The following is a 24323-nucleotide window of genomic DNA, read 5'->3' as shown; positions in this document are numbered from 1 at the left end:
GATTATAATTCTTTAATCTATCTTTCAGCTTTAGTTTATGGAAAGTTACTTTTGTACAAAATTAATTTAAGTTCGTCGTTTGATTTTCGTTCAGTAGTAATCGTATTCGTACATCCATGTTGTTATGATGTTTGTGAACGGTTTGAGAAAGCAGACTGATGAAATCGTATTTTAGTCTTAAGTAAGTATCATTATATGAGGTGGCTTATTATAAACCCATTATTTGGTAAAACATATGTAGCCGACCGGTTTATATTACGATTAAAGACGGTATAACATTATTTCGATACGTTAACTGCAATAACAAAGGAAGTAGGCAAGTTGCCGTGTGAAGAAATCAGGTCAAGAATGTGCTATATACTATTGAGTAAATGCTATTTTGTTTACAGTCTGAAGTAGATCTTGATTGAAATTGTGTTTAAGCTGTCTTTAACAAATGTTTACATCAGTGTTTGTGATATTTTTAATATGCTATTGTTGCAGGTTTCTTTGTAAGATATGCTAACTTGTACATTAGTCTAAAATAATAGACGTGTTATGTACCAGTCAACTGTAACCATGACCCCCATGGTCCGGGGAATAGCGGGGACTTTGACTTTCGGTCCAGCCAACCCTGGGTGAAAGCCCCGTCCTGCGGGGACGAACTGATGGTAAAACCCCGGCCAAATACCCCCGCGCTCTAGTCTAAAATAATAGACGTGTTATACGGGACTCTTCCAATCCCTAACGGGTTTGTGCAAAAACGGAGTGTTTTGAAAAATATTGAAATTGTATAAATCTAAGTTATATATGGTTTTAAGGTTTATATTAATATTTTACCATGTAAGTTAGAAGTTATTTTGCACAAAACAAGCATTTAATGCATTCAAATACATTATTTACCTTTCCAATAAAAAGAAAGTTGACTGACACAGACAACAATTATGCCAAGCGGAACAACTCGACCCAATCGAGATAGACCTCGTAAATACAAACGTAACAACTCGGTCATGGCCGAAATGTTCCAATTGTTTTAAAACTGTGCCCTGAAGCCTTGCAGGTGCCCTTCATGTATATATCATTATGTTTCGACAGCAAGAAATGAAGAATAACCCGTCAAACTCATAATTATTTGTACGATATGACATTTTTATGTATGGCACTGATATAAAATAACGTCATCTGGTAATATTTCTTGTTTTTATGATATTTTTTAGATGCTAAATGCTTTAACCCGGAATCCCGATCGGAATAACTACTCACTTTTGATACTAAACAATTTGTACGTGAAGGATTTGCCATATCAAAAATCGTAAAAAAATCCGTAAACGTACAATTATTTGGACTACCCCGCACCCCAGACACTCTATATAAAGCCCCGCTTGATTTGGCACTAAGACAAAACCACCGTGGTCACCCGGCCCTGCGGGGCCACCTGGAAAGTAAAAACACGGCCCTTTTCCACGGCTATCCCCGGTATATCCCCAGACCGGGGGGGGGGCGTGGTTACAATTGACTGGTGCGTTATACAGGATTCTTCCAATCCCTAATGTCTAAACAGGTTTGTGCAAAAACGGGTGTGTTTGAAAAATATTAAAATTGAAATAAGTGAAGTATTTTATGGTTGAAATTGATCATAAAGGTTTATATTCATATTTAACCATGTAAGAGAACAATTTTTTTTGCACAAAACAAGTATTTAATGCATTAAAATACATTGTTTACCTTTCCAATAAAATGAAAGTTGACTGACACAGACAAAAATTATGCCAAGCGGAACAACTTGATCTAATCGTAATAACTCGGCCACCTCGGACAAGCTTCGAGACAGACCTCGTAAATACATTCGTCACAACTCGGCCATGGCCAAAATGTTCCGATTGTTTTAAAATAGTGCCCTGAAGCCTTGCAGGTGCCCTTCATGTACATATGATCATATCGTTATGTTTTGACAGAATGAAATGAAGAAAACACGTCAAACTCATAATTATTCGTTGGATATTTATTTTTTTTGTGTACAGAACTAATATAAAATAACGTTATTTGGTAATATTTCTTGTTTTTATTATGTTTTGTGGATTTTTGTTGGTCATCTTAATGTCCTTGTTGGCATCAAGCGCATTGATTTGTTCGCCAAAGTCATCCCCCAGAAGATTCGTGGCACTGGTAGTTGCTACCTGGCATAATGGCTTAAACTTGGAAGTCAGTTTCCTTTTAACGGACTCCCGTCTCTCATTGTTGATGGCACAAATTTGCCCTGCAGCTATGCGGAATGCATCTCCAACATATTCCGCCAATTTGTCCCCACTGTTGGTTTTGTTGAGATGCAGCTCTTCCAACGCCTTCACGATGGGTAGAAGTGTTAAATTAAGTGCAGCAATCAGTTTTTGACGGTTCGCATCAATGCTCTTTGTCCCGTTCTTAACTTGGACCCACAGGACAGGTTCCAGTCTTGCCGTTTGTAGGTTATTTATGTTTGATGGCCTTTTGTATTTTTCGCCAAGTTTTTTCATCTTCTCATTGTCCGTCTTTCCCCGAAGGGCCTTGTTGATAGTGTTGGCTACCTTTTCGGTCATTGCTTCACCAAGTGTTTGAAAAACTGCTCTATACTATCAAGGAAACTGTCCCCTGTAGTATAATTAGCAGTATTGTCGACTTCCTGTCTGACAAGCATAGAGATGTCATCATCTGAGTCAGATACAATTTCTTCTGGCGTAGCACTGCAGGACTGTTGTGCTTCTGCAGTGCCTGGTTGTTTGCTGAGTTTCGCCCTCTTTGGAGGAACCTCCACATCAGTGCTGTCAGATTTGCGTTTCAGATCGTGGACAGCTATCTGCAGTTCTCTGAACTGTAACGATTGTGACTCAAATGCCCTGACTGACATTTTAAAAGTGTCAAGAACTTCTTCCCCCTTCTTGAGAAACCGACAAATTTTCTGTTCTGAATCATCTTTCCTTTTGTCTGGCGAAGGCATTGACATTTCGCCTTCTTCTTCCATAATGTGTGATCTGAAATATAACATGTTTGTTAAACTGTGTTTTCCGAACGAATACAATTTGTTGACATTGTCCGTTTTACGGCAAAGACTTTAGTCTATACATTTTACGAATGTCGCAAAATAAGCTCCTTTACGGTAAAGTCTATAATCTATACATTTACGAATGTCGTAAAATAAACTCCTTTACGGTAAAATCTATAATCTATACGGCACAGGCAATGTCGTTAACAAAGCCGTTTTCCGGTAATCTAAATATAGACCCGTAAACCACAAAAGTAGGTCATTGCCTCATAGGAGTTAGTTTGGATGCTACATTTGAACCAAATAGGCAGTTTCAGCCAGTTATAATGTTGTAACTATACCAAACAGATTCACTGCTAGTAATGAGTGGACTATGCCAATATATTCGTGCTTCGAAACGAATAACTCAAACTTGTGAAGTACCGACCGGGCCTCATTCCCTTTGTGCCTATGGCAGACATTTCTGGAACAAATGTCTTGGGAATGATTAAGGCCTAAGCCGAATATCCTCGATTGTTTCCATATCTGTATGCCCTTCAGACAACAGCAAACCATTCAGGCTGGAAATATACATGTGTCATTCAGACTACATGAGTATCGAAATCTTCGAAATTTGCCATCGGCATCGTAAACAAAATGGCGATTCCTGGAAGTCTGCCGAAGAGTCAAATAAAAAATCTTGTAAACCGATGTAAACTTACCAGTTACAACCTGTTAATGATGTCTTAGAGTCTTTTTAGTCGTCTTGTTGATGAAAACAATAAATATTCTTGTAATTTATGTAAATTTATGATGATAAATGATAATTTCTCAGAGCGCTAAATACGACTGTTCTTAGCATAAATAATTCGCCTCGTTCTGAATACACATAATTAATGAGCTACGTCATCTCTGTGTGAGGCCCTTCCAGAAGTTATATGGGAGACAAAATCAAAACATAACAGGCAAACACATAGACCACTGTGATACCAATGCCTCAACAACCACGGACCAGTTCAATTTGTAAAACCACATTAACAAATTCACACAAAGCATAATTTATAGTGTTTGTATATCACAGTGATAAATAACGTAATTTATGCTACTTCAGAAGCAACATTTTGTTTAAAATGAAGACTTAAATCAAAGATAACTTTTCTTTCACTACTTCATTGTAAATAAAACAATGAACAGTCTATGCCGCTCAAGGAGCCCCTCCTTCGTTGCATTACCAAAGGCAGACAAGACAATATTTTTCATCAAACAATGACAAATGGGTTTCCAAAATGTTTTGACAGTGCTCTAGCCTCTGTCAGAAGGCCCTAATGTGAAAAGGTTTGTTGAAGCTTTTTAAGAAACTAAAATCTCAATTGAACTCTGGTGTTTGTTTATTGATCTATATAGGATAGAAAATGAGTCAATTCACAACTGCTAGAAAAGAGAAATTTTTAACAAACAATTATACCAGAGTTTATTAGATTATTTGCAGTTGAATGGAAGGCTTACTTGAATGTATGTCAACAATAAAGTAATTATTAAAGAATTAATGACTGTTGACAGGTGAGGTGTGCTCAAGTTAATGACATAAAATTATTCATTTCTGGCAGTACACAATGAGTGCCATTTGACCTCTAGAGTGCTAATAAGCCTTTTCTATGATTTGACCTAATGACCTAGTTTTGACCACACATGACCCGGATTCAAACTTGACTTAGAGATTAGTAATATAAAAATTTTGACCAACTTTCATGAATATACAATTCTAAATGTGACCTCTACAGTGTTAACAAGCTTTTCCTTAAATTTGACCTGATCTTGTTTTTGACCACACGTGACCCAGATTCGAACTTGGCCTAAAGCTTATCAATATAATACTTTCTGACTAAGTTTAATGAACATACAGTCATTAATGTGACCTCTAGAGTGCTAACAAGCTTTTCCTATGATTTGACCTGGTAACCTAGATTTTGACCGCACATGACCCAGATTTTACCTTGACTTTCAGATTATTAATATAAACATTCTGACCAACTTTCATGAAGATCGTCGATATATGTGACCTCTGAGTGTTAACAAGCTTTTCCTTTAATTTGACCTGGTGGCTTAGTTTTTGACTGCACATGAACCAGATTCGAACTTGACCTAGAAATTATTAATACTAACATTCTGACCAAGATTCCTGAAGATACAGTCATACATGTGACCTCTATAGTGTTAACAAGCTTTTCCTTCAATTTGACCTAGTGACTTATTTTTAACCCTAGATGACCCAATATCGAACTCGTCCAAGATTTTATTGAGGGTAACATTCTGACCAAGTTTCATTAAGATTGTGCGTAAATTGTGACCTCTAGTGTTAACACTCAAATTGTTGATGACAGACACAGGGCGATCACAATAGCTCAAATTGAGCACTTGGTGTACTGACTATCGGGTTCATAAATATTAATACCTGTTCAGACAGCAACCACATAAAACATACATGTATCAATACATTTGAGGCAAAGAATAGGTCGGTGGCTTGCAAAAAAATTTAGATACAAATTTTCCTGAATGAAAAGATGCAGCTGACAATTATCACATACTACATGAATCAAAGCGCTGAAAGCGCTGCAAGACTGTCGGTGATGTAACTGACGCAAGCAAACACTACCGCGAAGTTCTTTCAAATGAAACGTGATCAAATGATTTTATACAAATGATGAACACTCTTTAAGGAAGATGAAAAAGGATAAATGTGATTATAATAAGCACAAATATATTGGCCCTACTTAATCATGTATCCAATGACCTACAAGGTTCTTAATTCAAGTTTTCTAAGTTTTAACCGCTTTAAATTAGTTAAATGCATATTCCTTATGTTAAAATTGCTTCAATTTATGACGTCGCTTTAAACAGTTTCAGTAAGCAAATACATTCCTTCATTTTATTAGGGTCTGTTGAAGCCAATGTCTCTAAAATGCAAATACAATACAAACTATACCCAAGATTCAAGGGACAAAATAAAAATATAACTTTAAAATGATGCTCTTTCAAGCCTAAAAATGCCTCCCAGAATTTCTATCAACAGAGTCCACATATCTACAAAATTAATTTTGTGCTTGAGTTACTTTCTTTGATATAAAAGTGAAAACAAATCTGCATGGTGCTGTGGCAACATACCAGGAAAAAAAACAATATCTTTAAAATATGTTTCTAGTTTGATTTTATTATAAAAGTGTTAATAAATCTGCATGGTGCTGAAGAAAAAAAACTAATGTCTTAAATTTTAAACCTGCAGCATTAATTAGCGCCATGCTGTCAAGAATGTCTGGACAATTGAATAAAATATGCATGGACCGAAATGACAGCTGGTTTTTCATTGACAAAAGATGCCTTAGAGGCAGTTTTAAGATTATGCTATTCAAAGTATGACGGTAGTTGGAAAAGTTTTCAATCATATTCAGATGATGGCTGATATTTGCTGATAAACATGTATCCTCTTAGCAGCAGGGAATAAGTAAATTACATAGTTTTAATGACCAATATTGGAGTTGTGACCTTGACCTCCAAATTCAAAGGGGTCATCTGCTGGTCACACCAAACCTAAATTTCAAGTTTGAAGGCCATGGGTGCAGACTTTGTCGAGTTGTCACACAGGCAAGCTTTTTGCGTTCAATGTCGTTGTGACAAATAAATAGGGCTCACCTATTGGTCAGGCCAAACCCCAAAGTCAAGTTGTTGAAGGGCCATGGGTGCAGGCTTTGTCCAGTCATTATTAGTACAACCTTTAAACATTCAAGGTCACTGTGACCTTGTCTTTTGACCCAATGACCCCTTAAATCAATAGGATCATCTAATAGTCAGGCTAAGCCTCCATGTTGAGTTTCAAGGCCATAGGTGCAGGCATTGTCAACTTATCAGTCAGACATTCTTTGACACCTTCCTGTTCAAGGTCACTGTGACCTTTGACCATATTACCCCTAAAATCAAAAGGCGTCAATCACTGGTTAAACCAAACTTTCATGTCAAGTTTGACAATAGGTCTAGGAATTGTAGAGTTATCAACCAGGAAAAGCTTTGGTCTACTGTCAGACAGACGGACGTAGCAGCCAACATGTGCAAAGCAATATACTCCTCTTCTTTGAAGGGGGCATAATAAATTGAAATTTATTAAATATTTTTGTTTATTATGTTAATTAACTTACACTACATACAACATGTTCCATTTTGATATTTTCGAATGCTCATTTATACATGTACATGGGTTTTGATCTGACTATGAACATGAAACTACATAATGATGTTCCCTCCTATCAATTCTAAATTTAAATAACCATGAGAAAAAAACATGTTTTCACTGCACCATGAATAAACATGTCAAACAAAATAAATGTCGAGTTATTCAAGATTAATTTAACACTGTTCTTTTGATGATTTCCGTGCATTCCTGATTGCAGGTTTTTCCCATTTTTCCACACAGTTATTTCATATTGGCCTTACAAGGTCAGATCTTGAGTTGGGTCTTCATTGCTGGACACTATCTCTTTATTTCCACAAAAAACACACTGGTGCAAGTTTCACTGCAACAACTGCAAAAAAAAGTTATATTATATTCTAACTGAACTCTGCATCAATATTCAATTATATTTTATTGGATTTAGGAAATGTCTTTGTTTTAAAGGGCTCATATAAATTAATGCATTTTTTTTTCAATTTAATCCATTATCATGCTGGACTCTTTGACATTGATGGTTAAAACAAAGAAGGCATATGCCTTTGTGTACAGATTAAACATTATTAATTATAAATATGTTCTTTAATAAATAGACAAGTGGCAACAATTTCCCCAGTTAAAAAGTTTACATTTGCATATCTGCAGATTAATCAATTGCATTTCTTTTGCTTTGATCATTTAAGTCAAATGAGTTAGACATGATAACGCATTAAAGTAAGAAATATATTTTTGGGCATCAAATTATAGTGTGTGCCTTCAATCTAGAAATAAATTTCTTCTCAACATATGCTAAATTATAATTTTTTTTTATATAAACCAAGATTTTGATTATGACATACCTGCATAGTTAGTGGTCTCCATAACTGCTCAGAACATAATAAAAACAAGAAATATTACCAAATAACGTTATTTTATATTAGTTCTGTACACAAAAAAAAAATATCCAACGAATAATTATGAGTTTGACGTGTTTTCTTCATTTCATTCTGTCAAAACATAACGATATGATCATATGTACATGAAGGGCACCTGCAAGGCTTCAGGGCACTATTTTAAAACAATCGGAACATTTTGGCCATGGCCGAGTTGTGACGAATGTATTTACGAGGTCTGTCTCGAAGCTTGTCCGAGGTGGCCGAGTTATTACGATTAGATCAAGTTGTTCCGCTTGGCATAATTTTTGTCTGTGTCAGTCAACTTTCATTTTATTGGAAAGGTAAACAATGTATTTTAATGCATTAAATACTTGTTTTGTGCAAAAAAAATTGTTCTCTTACATGGTTAAATATGAATATAAACCTTTATGATCAATTTCAACCATAAAATACTTCACTTATTTCAATTTTAATATTTTTCAAACACACCCGTTTTTGCACAAACCTGTTTAGACATTAGGGATTGGAAGAATCCTGTATAACGCACCAGTCAATTGTAACCACGCCCCCCCCCCCCCGGTCTGGGGATATACCGGGGATAGCCGTGGAAAAGGGCCGTGTTTTTACTTTCCAGGTGGCCCCGCAGGGCCGGGTGACCACGGTGGTTTTGTCTTAGTGCCAAATCAAGCGGGGATTGGGCTTTATATAGAGTGTCTGGGGTGCGGGGTAGTCCAAATAATTGTACGTTTACGGATTTTTTTTACGATTTTTGATATGGCAAATCCTTCACGTACAAATTGTTTAGTATCAAAAGTGAGTAGTTATTCCGATCGGGATTCCGGGTTAAAGCATTTAGCATCTAAAAAATATCATAAAAACAAGAAATATTACCAGATGACGTTATTTTATATCAGTGCCATACATAAAAATGTCATATCGTACAAATAATTATGAGTTTGACGGGTTATTCTTCATTTCTTGCTGTCAAAACATAATGATATATACATGAAGGGCACCTGCAAGGCTTCAGGGCACAGTTTTAAAACAATTGGAACATTCTGTATGGCTGGGGAATAGTGCTGCTCCAACCAATAGCGCAATTCTTCCTACAGGTGGACCAGCTCCTCAATATGGTTTCTGTCATGGCAATGATAACAGTATGTAACATGCCCTTTTCTATTTTCCAGAGAATGAATCCTCCAATCTAAATTACAAATTTAAAAACAAATTTATACATATGCAAGTGTAATGTTGTTAAAAACAAACCATTTAGGTGCAACAAAACTATAAGATTTTAGGTGGGAATTGAGCCAAATCAAAACATTTAGTCATTTAAAGCTGCACTCTGACAGATTTACTGTTTTTACAACTTTTGTATTTTTTGTCTTGGAATGACCTAGTTTTGCGTAAATATCTGCAAACCAGTGATAAAAGACTCCTGACAAAATATTACATTGCAGACTTCCATATTTCAGGTCGAAATCTAAGATTTTATGGCTTAAAGCGTTATTAACGATTTAAGAAAAATGCATAAAACATTTTGAACTTAAATATAAACATTTTCTGACTAATTTATTGTCAGCAATCTTATATGAATGGTTAACATGCATTTTTACATAAATTGGCCCATTCCAAGACAAAAAATAAATAAAGTAGTCAAAATGTTCAATCTGTGAGAGTGCTGCACTCTCAGTCACAGATTGAATGTTTTGACAACTTCTTTTACTTTTTGGCTTGGAATAAGCTAATGAAAAGCAGTATGAAAACTGATGATATAAGACTGCTGACAAAAGATATGATCATGTTTTTTTTTATATTTACATTTGTGACTAATTGTTTTATGGTTAAAAGCATTACTAACGCTTTACTAATAATGAGATTTTTGGCATAGAACACCATCTTTTGGTCGTATTAAAATAAGAAATCAGCGTTTCAATATTTTCACTTGTCTTTTTTGACTGAATTAATATAAGAAAGCAGCGATCTACTTTTTCCAGTTGTCTGTTATGACCAGTGTTCAGAAATTCGCATAAAATAATTCATTACAAGATCAAAAAATAACTAGAGCTGTCACAGGAGTGACGAATACCCCCAAATGCCGCCTGGACACAGGAATGGCAAACCATTCCTTTCAAAAGAGGCCATAACTCCAAGGTTACTGCACACTGCATCTTCTTTTATCATGCATGTATTGTTTTATTTAAATCTGTTGGGTAATTTAGAAGTTACACTGCTGACAAGAAAAACTAGCATTTCATGAGTTATCGTCCGGAAACCGTTTTTCTATTTTTAGTAACAGTGACCTTGACCTTGGCCCCACCAGCCCCAATATCGAACTTGACCTGTATCTTCTGATGTTACACCTGTGTACCAAAAATTGTTCAAATCTGTCTAGCCTTTCATGAGTTATCGTCCGTAAACCGTTTTTCTATTTTTAGTAACAGTGACCTTGACCTTGGCCCCACCAGCCCCATATCGAACTTGCCCTGTATCTTCTGATGTTACACCTGTGTACCAAAAATTGTTCAAATCTGTCAAGCCTTTCATGAGTTATCGTCCGGAAACCGTTTTTCTATTTTTAGTAACAGTGACCTTGACCTTGGCCCAACCAGCCCCAATGTCGAACTTGACCTGTATCTTCTGATGTTACACCTGTGTACCAAAAATTGTTCAAATCTGTCAAGCCTTTCTTGAGTTATCGTCCGGAAACCATGAAAACCGACAGACCGACCGACCGACCGACCGACCGACAAGCTCACTCCGATATAAATCCCTCAAACTTCGTTTGTGGGGGTATAAAAAGAGTTAGTAAAACAGTCAATCTGTGAGAGTGCCGCTTAAACATTTAAAGTGATATGCATTATCAGCCAGGTACAGACCTTTTCACATCCTGGCTACACAACCAGTACATTCATCAGCTTTACTGATTCGAACCAGGCACATTTATATTGGTAGACTAGCATTTTACCAATCTGTGCTGGCCAGTAAAGTTCTCATTTAAAAATTAGAATTCAACATGTATATACCTTAGTTCATTTTTTGCCAACTCTGTTTCAACTGAACTTCCTAAATGAATGAGAAGTTTCAAAAAATAATTAAAATATCTCAGCAAATACCTGCATTTATGTTTTTCTTGTGCAATCTGTCAGCTTTGGTAGGCTCATGTTTCATTTTGTCCATCTCAATACTAATAATCTTCTAGTCTGATGTATTGCCATCCGATTTTTAAGTCAGGTCAGGCAGCCATTTCAGCTTTGTTCCAGTTGATTGTATCAGATGATGTTAACAATACTAGCCTTGTATCCAGGCACTTCTCAATCTGAAAGTTTACAAAAGAACATGGCCTGTAATATTTAATAAAAAAAAATATAATCGTCAACCCCTGGATGATGGGTTCTAAAGTAAACCTGTGAGAAAAGATGCTACTGGTATGGTGCTTGAACCCACGACCATGTGAACACTTGCATGGAGATCTGTCAAACTGAGCTAACCGGGTAACTGATTTTTAGGCAGTTCCCAGCTTGGCTCTACAATTGACAGGTGCATTATACATTATAAAGAAAATAAATCAAACACTTGAAGCACTAGTCCAAATAATAGTAACTTGACTGATCTTTTTACAAATTTTGAAATGGCATATCCTTTACATACATTTTTGTTGTACCAAAAGTGGGTAGCTATTCCGATTGGGATTCCGGTCAGATAATTATCTAAAATATGAGTTATGTACACAAAAATAACATGCGACGAATTATTATGAGTTTGATGAGTGTTTTCCTTCATTTCATACTGTCAAAACATAATGATATAAACTGTTATACATGAATAGCACCTGCAAGGCTGCGGTACATTGATTTACAACAATCGGAGCCTTTTGGCCATGGTCAAGTTGTTAAAATTATATATACAAAAGGTGACTGGTCTATCTCAAAGTTAACCTGAGATGGTCCAGTTGCTATGCTAGGTAAAATGGTTGTGTTTAAATGCATTAAATGCTTGTTTCGTGAAAAAAATATTTGCACTTACATGGTTATAACTAAAATACGAATATAAACCTTTAATATCTATTTCAAACATATAATACTTATCTAACTACGATTTCAATATCTTTCAACCCCTCCACCTGTTTTGCGCAAACCCGATTAGACGTAAGGGATTGTAAGAATCCCATATAACACGTCTATTTTTTTAGACTATTGAAGCACATATGTTCTTTTTTGATGGTTGAGACGTTTCAGGTTAAACAACAATTAAAAATGCAAAATAATTTTAGTGAATAATCAACTCTGAATTGAAAGTAACATAAAGATGTTGTAATGAAGGATTTGCCATATTTATATAATGTAAATATACGTTTTTTTTTTTTTTGAATCGTAAAAAGAGTCCGTCAATGTACAAATATTTAGACTAAGAGATGTGGATCAGCTAGATGTACCTTCTAGTCCAAATAATTGTACGTTGACAGATTTTTTTAACGATTTTTGACACAACAAATCCTTCACGTACAAATTGTTTTGTACGACAAGTGGGTAGTTATTCCGATCGGGATTCCGGGGTTAAAGCATATTGCGTCTATAACATTTCATAAAAACAAGTGTTTAATTTTAAAATAAATCAAACAAGATTCACAAGCAATATTCTTTAATTTACAACAAAAGATTGAGATCACAGGTGACAGTCAATATAATATATTACATTTGACACCAAAGTACAAGCATACATCTTAACATGAACGTTATATAATAATCATGGATGTGGTGTACCTACAATTATTTCGAAGTTAATTTTCTGTCAATATTTTTCGATTTTTGAAAGAAAGAAAGATGGCAAGATCAGAGTGAGAAACACTTCGCAATGCAGTAAATGCTATGACAAAAAAATGTTATTTTGGTTCAGTTGACTTGTCTGAGGCTTTTTTCTCCATAGCTGTCCGATCTGAAGATCGAAAGTTTTTTAGATTTTGGTTCAACGGCAAGAAATATAAATTCCGGGCTCTAGTTATGGGTCTTACAAGTGCTCCTAGGGTGTTCACCAAAATTATGAAACCAGTGTTTGGGACACTTCGGAAACAAGGGCACATTAATACTGCTTATATCGATGACTCTTGCTTACAAGAGGGACACTTACGTCAAATGTGAACGTAACATTTTCGATACCATTGAACTTATGGACTCACTAGGCTTAACTGTTAATCCTTCCAAATCATCGCTCATACCAAGCAGACAAATCACCTTTGTAGGTTTCATTTTGTGTTCTGAAACAATGGCTGTGCGCTTGACAACAGACAAGATGATCGAGATAAAAACTCTTTGCATACAAATGGTCAATTCAAAATTTATCACTATCCGTAAGTTTGCAAAACTCATTGGTATGATGGTGGCAAGTGAACCAGGCATCCAACATGCAATGCTTTACTATAAACCTTTGGAAAAGATTAAAATGAAAAACTTGAATTTTAAGAAAGGAAATTACGATGCATTTATGAAAGTGTCACCCATCATTAAAGAATAACTTGATTGGTGGATTGGAAACATTGAAACAAGCTTCAAACCTGTACAAATCGGTAATCCTCATATCATTATTGAAACTGATAGTTCGGGTACAGGATGGGGCGCAACAATTCCTGGAACATCCGCTGTTGCTCAAGGTCGTTGGTCACACCAAGAACAAACTTTGCATATCAATGTTCTTGAGTTAACGGCATGCAAGTTAGGTTAACAAAGTCTGTGCAAACATGAACGGAATGTACATATCCGTATTCTCACCGACAATACAACATCCTGTTCATACATACACAAGTATGGGGGGCGTAAAACAGATCTGGATGCTATCGCACAGGAAATATGGAACTGGTGTATTGAAAGGAAAGTTTTCTTGTCTGTGGCTCATATGCCTGGCAAAAGCAATATTACAGCTGACAAATTGTCGAGGAAATTCAATGATGATTTGGAGTGGGCGCTTGATGTTGGGATTCTTTGCCAGATTGAGAATGTATTTGGGGAAATTGACATAGATCTGTTCGCGTCTAGACTAAATGCAAAGGCAGATTTATATGTGTCACGCTACCCTGAACCAGAAGCATATGCAATTGATGCTTTTACGTTGGACTGGTCCAGCAAACATTTGTATATATTTCCTCCTTTCAGCCTTCTTCCTCGGATTCTTCAAAAGCTCATGAGCGATCAAGGCACAGCAGTGCTGATCGCTCCAATATGGACGACCCAAAGCTTTTGGCCCAAACTAATGTCAATGTTGATCGAGGATTGGATCGAGCTACCACGGCCACAGAGGATTTTATACCTTCCACACCAGCCGGAAAAAAGTCACCCCTTACTGAAATTGGGACTTGGTGCTTTTCACGTCTCCGGATCAGTTTGCGGGAACAGGGTTTTTCAGATGATTCGACTGAAGTAATTCTATCATCTTGGAGAATTTCAACTCGTAAAACCTATGCTACTTACATTAAGAAGTGGTTTTTATTCACACAATTGATTCATGTTGATCCGATGAAGCCATCTCTTTCAAATTTTATATCTTTCTTAACCAGCTTGTATAATTCAAAACTACAGTACAGCACTATTGGTACTGCAAGATCGGCTGTGAATCAGTTTCTTAAAATATGTACGGGAATAGATTTCAGTGAATCAGTAGTGGTTAGCAAATTCATGAAAGGTATCTTTGAACTAAGGCCCTCATTGCCAAAATATTCGAAAATATGGGATGTTAACACAGTACTGACCTACATATCACGCCTTACAGACCATCTTCCACTCTCGATTCTGTCAGGAAAGTTGTGCGTACTGTTTCTGCTACTGTCAGCACAGAGAGGTCAAACCATCCATTTAGTGGAGATACAGGACATTTCTTTCGGTTCAAATGATATTCAAATTGCAACAAATCACTTAATTAAACAATCGCGTCCTGGATATCATTTAGCTCCAATAACTTTCAAGCAATATGATAAGGATCCAAAATTATGCATAGTCCGCACATTTCGAGAATACCTGGACAGAACCGCTGCTCTCCGCGGAAAAGTAAAAAAAATGTTAGTAACCACCCAAAAACCACATTCCGCAGCGTCAAGAGACACAGTTTCACGCTGGGTGAAGAGTCTGCTCACATCAGCAGGGGTTGACAAGTGTTTTAAGCCCACAGTGTACGCTCTGCCTCTGTATCAAAGGCTAAAGAGAAAGGTGTTAAACTAGAAACAATCCTGAAATCAGCTGGTTGGTCCAATGCACGGACATTTGCTCGTTTCTACAATAAGCCTATTGCAGATGACCATTCCTTTGAGAATGCAATTTTAAACAATTGTTAAATGTTGTTTGATATCATGACATAACATGTATGCTTGTACATAGCAGTTTGATTCTGTTTATGTAACCTAGCTTTTGTGAAAACCGCATACTAGTATTTTGTTATATACTTACATGTACATTAAAGTTGAATATAGTACTTATTTGTCATATTTGGCTACATTATTTTGCAAGAATGACCAACTCTCAAATCTCTGTGTGAGGCCCTTCCAGAAGTTATATGGGAGACAAAATTGTTGAATTAAACGATACTTACCGATGTAAGAGGGAAGTTGAAGTTTGATTCTGATTTTGTCGACCATAAACTTCTGGAGGGCTCACACACCCACCCTCCCTTAACCCATTCTACTTTGGACATTCTTGCAATTGTTCACACAACTAATCCTGTCCGCAGCATTAGTTGTGTTTCTCATCTCTAAAGACTGAATACACATAATTATTGAGCTACGTCATCTCTGTGTGAGCCCTCCAGAAGTTTATGGTCGACAAAATCAGCAAATTGTTCTGGAAATCATTTTTCCAATAAATTCATAAAGGTATGCACTTCTATATTTCTTGTTTTTATTTTATTATAAAGACGAACATTTCAGTTGTTGTTTTAGCCCTTGTGTAAAAGTTATCTTTCCAGATTAATGTATGATGTATGGTTCAAATCCCTTTTAGATATATTTACACTACCGAATGTTACATTGATGTTGCCAGCATTCAGCAGTACCGTCCCTCAGCACTTTCAGTGCTTTGATTATTGGATGTTTTCATTGTACCCAGTTCTGGTACTACTTTGATTATTCATATTCGCTAACGGCAATCCAATCAAAATACAGCGTATGAATACGTTCATTACGTCAGTGAACCCTCAGATGCGGCTTGAGAATGCAGATAGCGCGGTTACGGCTATGAACTAGTGCCCTAGTCCAAAAATTATACTAAGTGAGATTTCAAGATTACCTTTCCAATCGCATACACAATGCAGTTTGAAACCTGGATAATTAAAACAAATCTTGGTTGTAGACCATTACTATTAAATATTTGATAAGTCACAGACATTATAAGGTACAGTTGAAAAGGGCTGTACTCAGTCAATGATGAAAAAGCAAAAATTTAAAGAAAATTGTAGAAAATTGACATAAACTTGGTATCGATATGTACAATTAATGCATTGAAACTTACTAACTGATGATTATAGTTTACAAATGATTTATTAACAGCAGTTATTTCGTGTTTTTCCATTAAAAAAAGATTACTAGGTATGTCTACCGAGTAAAATTCATTCCTTTTTACATGATATTAGCGAGTTAGGTATATATCTGGAAAATTCCTCCCAGTAAAAGTAAGTCTTCATAGCATAGTAGATACGACACTTCACTGCATTTTTTTTCCATTTTGGTATTTTATTTACAATAACGATATCTAAGAGCAAAATATTTTATTAAAAAAGTGTCCTTAGATTAGTTTCAGGAAAAAACAACTTTTTGGTGCCAATCTGGTGTACAGTCCCTTTCATAAACAACAAGTGATTAGCCAATGCTGTATTAATTTGAGACAAACAAAAAAAGACGGCACAAAGTTCAAAAAGTGTGACCAATGTGAGAATACCTTACATAATTTATAAATTTTCATGCGATTCAGACAATTTTAATGCTAGAAATCACAAAAAATCATTCCCTTGAATTATTCCTGTCATAGTTTAAAGCTACCCTCTCACAGATTTACCGTTTTTACAACTTTATTTTTTGTCTTGGAAAGAGCAAATTTTTGCCTCTTCAAACATCTTCAACCAATGATATCAGATTGCTGACAAACAATCAGCTCGTAGTTTTTCATATTTCCGTTCGAAAATTAATGTTTTATGGCTTAAACCGTTACTAACAGTTTAAGAATAATGCTTAAAACATCAATTTTTTAACTTTAATATAAAAATCTGCCATCTAAATTTTGGTCAGCTGTCTTATATAACTGGTTTCCATGGATTTTCTGAAAAATTGGCTCGTTCCAAGACAAAAAATAATAAAGTTGTCAAATTGAGAGTGCAGTTTTAAACTCATACGTTAATAAAATTTCAATGCACTACATTTGACATACTTTTAAACAGATGAAAAAATGTTATTTTTAAAAAGCACAATATATTCTTTATGTGACCTTACATTATAATGAATTTATTCAGATCATAATTAAGTGACTTTTCTTGCACTAAAATGTGAACAAAAAAGCTTGGGATTGAACACTAAATGAAACAAAAATGAAATATAACGAATCACAAAATATCAACAAAATTATACACACAAAATTAATGTTCTTTGATATACCAAAAAATGAAACTTTTTAGACTTTCAAAAATTTAACATTTACTAAATACGGTTATATAAAATGATGAATACATTTGTAGGATTTGATATCCTACTAGATGTAACTCGGCTTCGTTCATTTTTCTAAACTTTCTCTCAGTGATGAGGAATAAATTTTATTCACTGCAGTTGTTTTCTAAGTTTATGAAAATAAGAACAATTGAAACAATTCATTAACTACTGTTGATCAGTGCAGATTGTGGGAGGTCATGGTTGATTTCAATGAACCACCAATAAGCCCTTGCAAAATTGGATATTGATTGGTCAGTCAGGTGCTTTTGGTAGGCATGATTAGCATGAATGTTAATTTTAACCATCATTTATGAATGTTTACAAAATCATTGAATATTGAAATAACAAGCGAAATGTTAGTTTGAATGATGAAAGCCATGACATATGTGAAGTATTCAAAAAGAAACCATATTTTCAGCTTGTGTAAATAATGAGAAAATTGTTAAGTAAAATTATTTATTGTTTATCAGGAAGATGAGATGTTAAAATCTCATGTTTAGGCCTATAGTGATCATACTTGATTGCTATGTTATTGGCACTTATTGCAATATGTTTTATTCATTGCAATATTTATGTAAAACATTAATTATTATGTTGACTTAAGTTTGTAGAAAAGAACTAATGGTATAGGTGATGTGAGAATGATCTCGTAAGTCTTTAAAACCCCTTTTGGTATTGTGAGATTTTTGCTCCAATCTTGTTCAGTTCAGCTTTTGAAGATTTTCAAAGTAACTGCAAAACAAGTCTAGAAAGACTGTCAAACCCTGACCAGATATAATTGATTGTCTTTTCAAATTGCCAACTTGGCAATGGTTTTATCATAACATAGGATATTGGTTTTAAAGAACATGTTAGTGTTTTTGTATGTGGAATGAAATATCATAAGTGGCACTAAATTGAACATAATTTATAGTTCTCATTGATATTACACATAGCCCCAAGTACATGTTGATCTAAGATTTAAGGCTTGGATGTAGTCAGGGCAAGAAAAATGCATGTTAATACATTGTACTTCAAGTAAATAAAGCAATCCCCACACCAAGGAACAGTATTGCATAACCAGCTTAATTGGCATTATGAGTTGGAGTTCAAATTGCTGCAATTAAAGGCACATCTAGTTTTCAGAATTATTCGAACTCTGATTTAGCAACCTTAATATAGTTATATGAACTACTTTTGCGAAATGAAAGCTTTTTTAGATTTACAAGGACGGGTGAAAAGTATTTGCCAAATGTACTGCAACACCTGATACATGTTGCCTACGAATCCAACAAATTATTGGCACTCCAAATGTTACAGTACTATTCAATTTGGAGTGCCTGAAAAGAAAGCTTCTTGATTCTACATTCAACATCTTCCTTCTGTATGACATATTGGACCAGGAGAATCATGAACCTACAACCTTTTGCATCTATTGAGATAGGGAGCTATCAGGACAGTGACAGAAGACAATACAAGAATGGCCAACTGCTGCATTTATCGAGTTATCTAATGCATACAAATTAAGACGGAGAAAATAATTCTTAATTTTTCCAAACTACTTCCTTAAGCATCGTATACATGTATGTAGTTGTCTTTTACAATGATTGTTCAAAGTTACAATCGCCCTGTGGGTTAAAGATCAATCTCATTAAAATCAGATCCCCAATACACGCTTCACGACGTTACGCTATGAAATGAAGTGAACGTCACGATATGATTTTAATGAGATTGGTTAAAGATGCTCTGTCCACGGGGTAACAGGTTTAGTACATAATAGGGTTATAGGTACTGCGTTTTGATCCAGGAGGTTGTATTCGACTCAAGTAGATTTTTGCAGATTCGGATTTCACAAGGCACAAGCCGAGTAAAATCAAAATCTACAAAAAACGACCAGAATCAATTATGACATTCCGCCATATCCGGATCAAAACGCAGTACTAATAACCCTATTATGTACAAAACCTGTTATTATATACATTACTGATTAGATCACTTAGAAGCCACATCTTTGCATAATAAATTTCATTTTAAGGAGGCACTCATTGGTTTAATGACGTCAATTTAATATTGCGCAACATACTTGTTATGACGGGACGCCACAAGAGTGGTATATGGCCGTACTGCACTGGAGCGGAATATGGGTTAAAGTATTTTGTGATATGTATTGCATGTGGATTAATGATGGGTATAAAATAAAGAATAAAATTATGTTTGGTATTCCATTCTCACTAGCAGTGTGATGAACTGATGACACCATGTTATGAAATTTGATGGTCAAAGTATTTAAAAGACATTTGAATATGTCATACTTTAAAAACGATATTCATCTCATCTTAGTCTACTCAGCTTGCTTTGCTATGTACGAAAGTCTGCAGCAGTAATATGAATAGCATTAGACAGAATGCAGTGTCTAATATTTATAAAAATATAATATATAAATAAAAATTACTTCCTAATAGCATTGTGTATGCAGTCTGACATAGGTGTACAATGTAGATGTCTTTTACAAAGGTTGTTCAAAGTATGGCCCTGTGGTTTAAAGCTCCCCTGAAAAAGAGGTGACAGGTTTTCTATATAGTATATAATTACATCATTGAAAATCTTCTCTGAAACTGCAAATATCAGTCCTTTGATATAAAAGGATTTGATCAAATTAAAGAAGTATGTGTGTCAACCACGTAAATTAATTTGTACAAGTCTTATTTAACGACTTTGAGAAATTCAAAAGAACTATGACTTTATCTGATTTAACGCTTTAGCCCCCCCCCCCCCACCCCCCTCACTCTACACACACTTAACTAGATTTTTCAAATTTCCTTTGCAGCTTGCAAGCAGTTTTAGTATAAAGTTAAAGCTAGCCCATTAAACAGTGACCCCTTGTGATGTGAGCCGATTTTTTCAATGCTTAGAACATGGTTGTCAACATTCCCCTGAATGAAGCCCTAGTCCATCAGTGCTTTCAGCACTTTGATTAGTGATTTGACAGGGAATCTAACCTGCGAGCCCTGGGTTGTTAGTCAAGTGTGTTACCACTATACCATGGATCCGCCACATAATAAACCATTTCTATGCATGTTGCTGCTTATATACCCTAACATCATGTGACCTAAACAGAATGATCCATTTTAACAAACCCTATTGGTGAAGCCATATTCTTGCATTCTGGACGTGTGTTTCCGGTCATGTGACCGGTGCTGGAAAAACTCACGCGCAACAACGCGCCACTTCTTGATTCTTTTATTGTATGTTTATGAAAAGTATATTATGCAATTTCCATAAAGTGGAATCAAAAATATAAGTATACAATAATTTAAATTAGTATTGAAAATAAATAATCGTAAAAGCGCGATTTTTTAAAGGAACTTTTTGAAGTCGATAGTGTTTAAAATTAATGCGCTTTATGACGTCAGAACAAAACGTCGCACGCGCTTTTTGGTGAAATGTACAAAAGTGCATTTTCTACGTCAATTTTTCCACAAATTCATAATTTTAGGTATGCAAGAAAAAATATCAATCATGTGTTTCCGGAACGGATAGACAAAAAACGACCCTCGACACACATTCGGAACTCCTCCGAATGTCGGGAACACTGCGGCAAACCTCGTTACCGGCTTAAGCGCGTGCCCTTGGGTCGGATTTTTCTATCCGTACCGGAAACACATGATAGATACTTATAATATATAACTTACATTTCAGACTAGGGGTGTTAAGTTCATTAATCTTTAGAAAAAGTAGAAAACCATTAAGAATAAAACTTCTTTCGTATCAATTTAAGATTTACTGGACACATTTAGGCATTTTATATTAGAACTATAACATTACTATTAAACACGTAATCATCCTAAAGAAATAAAAGCGATAACGGCAAACCCGTAAATAGATAGAACTAAACCAGACATAAATGTTTATTTTCTAGGCTTCGGACTACATGATTCCAGGAACATAACATTTTGAGGGTCACAAGGGTCAATAACTAGTTACTAGGTCAAATATCCAATTATGTTGCACACAAACTCATATCCAATGATCATAAGAGTCCATCACTTTGCAGCTATATTGCAAGTTTTGATTGAAATAGTTCACCAAGACATGATTTCCAAGCGATCTACTTTGCCTTATCTGGCGGGGAATGTCAATGGAACGAACTTGCTTATTGAAAACATGTTTTTACACACAATTCATTTCTATTGACCCTGATACATCATATTTGAACATACTTCACATCAATTGTTCCATATTATAGCTCCTACTCATAATAAATAATTGTTGAACTACATGTATTTCCATTCCCATGTTCAACCAGGCGACATATTTAATTCACTGAATCCTTGTTTATGATAATCTATTGCAATTTGATATATTATATGTGTACAGTGTGTATATGAACAAATACATTAGATAATGATTAGCAATTTAACCGGTTCTTGATAGTTTGTGCTTAAGTTTTTGCCCCAAAAAGTCTGAATCTCATTGCAGCCTGAACTTCAACTTTAACATTTGTCAAGTACAGCCTATAACAGAGGTAGGTCTGAGGGCACTCGGAATTTGTAAGATTTGTCTTCAAACTGAGCAAATTTAAGGCAAATGATTATGTCTCCCCCATTCATTGGAAGACATATTGTTTTTCCCCTGACCGTCAATCCGTCACTTAATTTCCGCTCAATTACTATAGGTTTTTGCCCTGTCCGTCAGTCCGTCACACTTAATTTCCGCTCAATAACTATAGAACGCTTAGACCCAGCAACTTCATACTTGGTATGCTAGTTGGTCATGACTAGTAGATGGCCCCTATTGATTTTGAGATCACTAGGTCAAAGGTCTCTGTGACCTTGAGGTGAAGAAACCTTTTCAATAATTCTTAATAACTAAAGATCCTTTGGGTCAAGGAACTTCATACTTGGTATGCTAGTTGTTCATGACTAGTAGATGACCCCTATTGATTTTGAGATCAAAAGGTCAAAGGTCAAGGTTACTTTCAGGTAAAAAAAACGGTATGTTGGCGGTGACCTTTAGCTTTTAACTGGTTTCTGCTCAATAACTAAAGAACGCTTGTACCCAGGAACTTTATACTTGGTATGCTAGTTGGTCATGACTCGTAGAGCCCTCCTTATGATTTTGAGATCAGAAGGTCAAAGGTCAAGGTCACCATGACCTTGAGGTGAAGAAACGGTTTCTGCTCAATAACTAAAGAACGCATGCTCCCAGGAACTTCATACTTGGTATGCTAGTTGGTTATGGCTAGTAGATGAATCCTATTGATTTTGAGATCACTAGGTCGAAGGTCAAGGTTGCCGTGACCTTGAGGTGAAGAAACGGTTTCCGCTCAATAACTAAAGATCCTTTGGGTCCACGAACTTCATACTTGGTATTCTAGTTGTTTATGACTAGTAGATGGCCCCTACTAATTTTGAGATCAAAAAGTCAAACGTCAAGGTTACCTTCAGGTAAATAACGATATGTTGGCGGTGACCTTAAGCTTAAAAACAGTTTCTGCTAATAACTAAAGAACGCTTGTACCGAGGAACTTCATACTTGGTATGCTAGTTGGTCATGACTAGTAGATGACTCCTATTGATTTTGAGATCAGAAGTTCAAAGGTCAATGTCACCGTCAAGGTCGCTTTTTAATATGGATGAATAAACCAAACACCGTTGGTTCGTCTCCAGTCCAAAATTACAAATTGCATGTCCATCATTTATTTTTTTACAGCTACGACCACACGGGGAGAGAAGCGCTTTTGTCAAAAAACAAAACAAAACAATCTCTAGTTGCTTCCTGCTTTTTGTAATAATATTCACAGACAAATGGTGTTTAGTACAGAAATCCAGAACTCAACAATGAGTTTATGCTTGAAATAGTGTATCAGACAATGACCTTGGTGGAAGGGTTTGTAGATTTTTTATGGCATTTTTGCTGGAATTGTAATTCTTACATATTGATTTTTAAAGCTGCACTTTCACAGACTGAACATTTTTTTGGAAGGAGCTAACGTATGCAGAAATGCATGGAAACCAGTGATATATGACTACTGACAAAAGATCAGATCGCAGATTTTCATATTTATGTTCGAAAAGTAATCTTTTATGGCTCAAAGTGTTACTAACAGTTTAAGGAAAATGCATAAAACATCTTCTTTTTTTAACTTAAATATGAAAATCTGCGATCTGATTTTTTGTTAGCAGTCTTATATATCACTGGTTTGTAGATATTTACGCAGAAATTGGCTGATTTCAAGTGTTGTTTTTTTAAAAGTTGTCTACAGCCTCATAACCGTATCTTGGAAATCGCATCGGCAGATCAACATTTTAACTTTTGGCGAATTAATGCGTGCACAGCGCGGTTTAAACAGTGGTGGTCACGGACGTAATTTACATTAACATCGAAAATAGCTAGTAAACAATCTGCTCTAATAGCTACGGACTGCGTTCTGCATATTAATTAGCTTGCTATAAATAGCGCTGTAATGAGTTTTCAATCTATGTAATGCGGTTAATTTAGTTAGAATAAGCTGAGTTTTGCATAATATAACGCAATTCAAATTGTACAAAAAGCAATTTTTGTAATATCAGCGAGTTATAGAACGCAATTTAAAGAACAGAA

General features: G+C 35.4%; 2 protein-coding genes across 2 annotated transcripts; one reads left to right on the top strand and one right to left on the bottom strand.

Annotated features, from left to right (window-relative positions):
- Positions 1–107: 107 nt before the first annotated feature.
- On the top strand, positions 108–15521 carry LOC128234620 (uncharacterized). The gene is made up of 2 exons (XM_052948972.1): positions 108–181; positions 14215–15521. Exon 2 carries the CDS (start codon positions 14281–14283, stop codon positions 15271–15273), a length of 993 nt encoding a protein of 330 aa, XP_052804932.1. The 5' UTR covers positions 108–181; positions 14215–14280; the 3' UTR covers positions 15274–15521.
- On the bottom strand, positions 1978–3832 carry LOC128234622 (uncharacterized). The gene is made up of 2 exons (XM_052948974.1): positions 3700–3832; positions 1978–2987 (listed from the first exon to the last, which is right to left on the bottom strand). Exon 2 carries the CDS (start codon positions 2553–2555, stop codon positions 2019–2021), a length of 537 nt encoding a protein of 178 aa, XP_052804934.1. The 5' UTR covers positions 2556–2987; positions 3700–3832; the 3' UTR covers positions 1978–2018.
- Positions 15522–24323: the final 8802 nt, after the last annotated feature.

This window comes from Mya arenaria, chromosome 5, assembly GCF_026914265.1.
Source record: "Mya arenaria isolate MELC-2E11 chromosome 5, ASM2691426v1".
Classification (NCBI taxonomy): domain Eukaryota; kingdom Metazoa; phylum Mollusca; class Bivalvia; order Myida; family Myidae; genus Mya; species Mya arenaria.
Note: the sequence above shows the minus strand (reverse complement) of the source record. Positions and strands in the feature narration are given on the sequence as shown.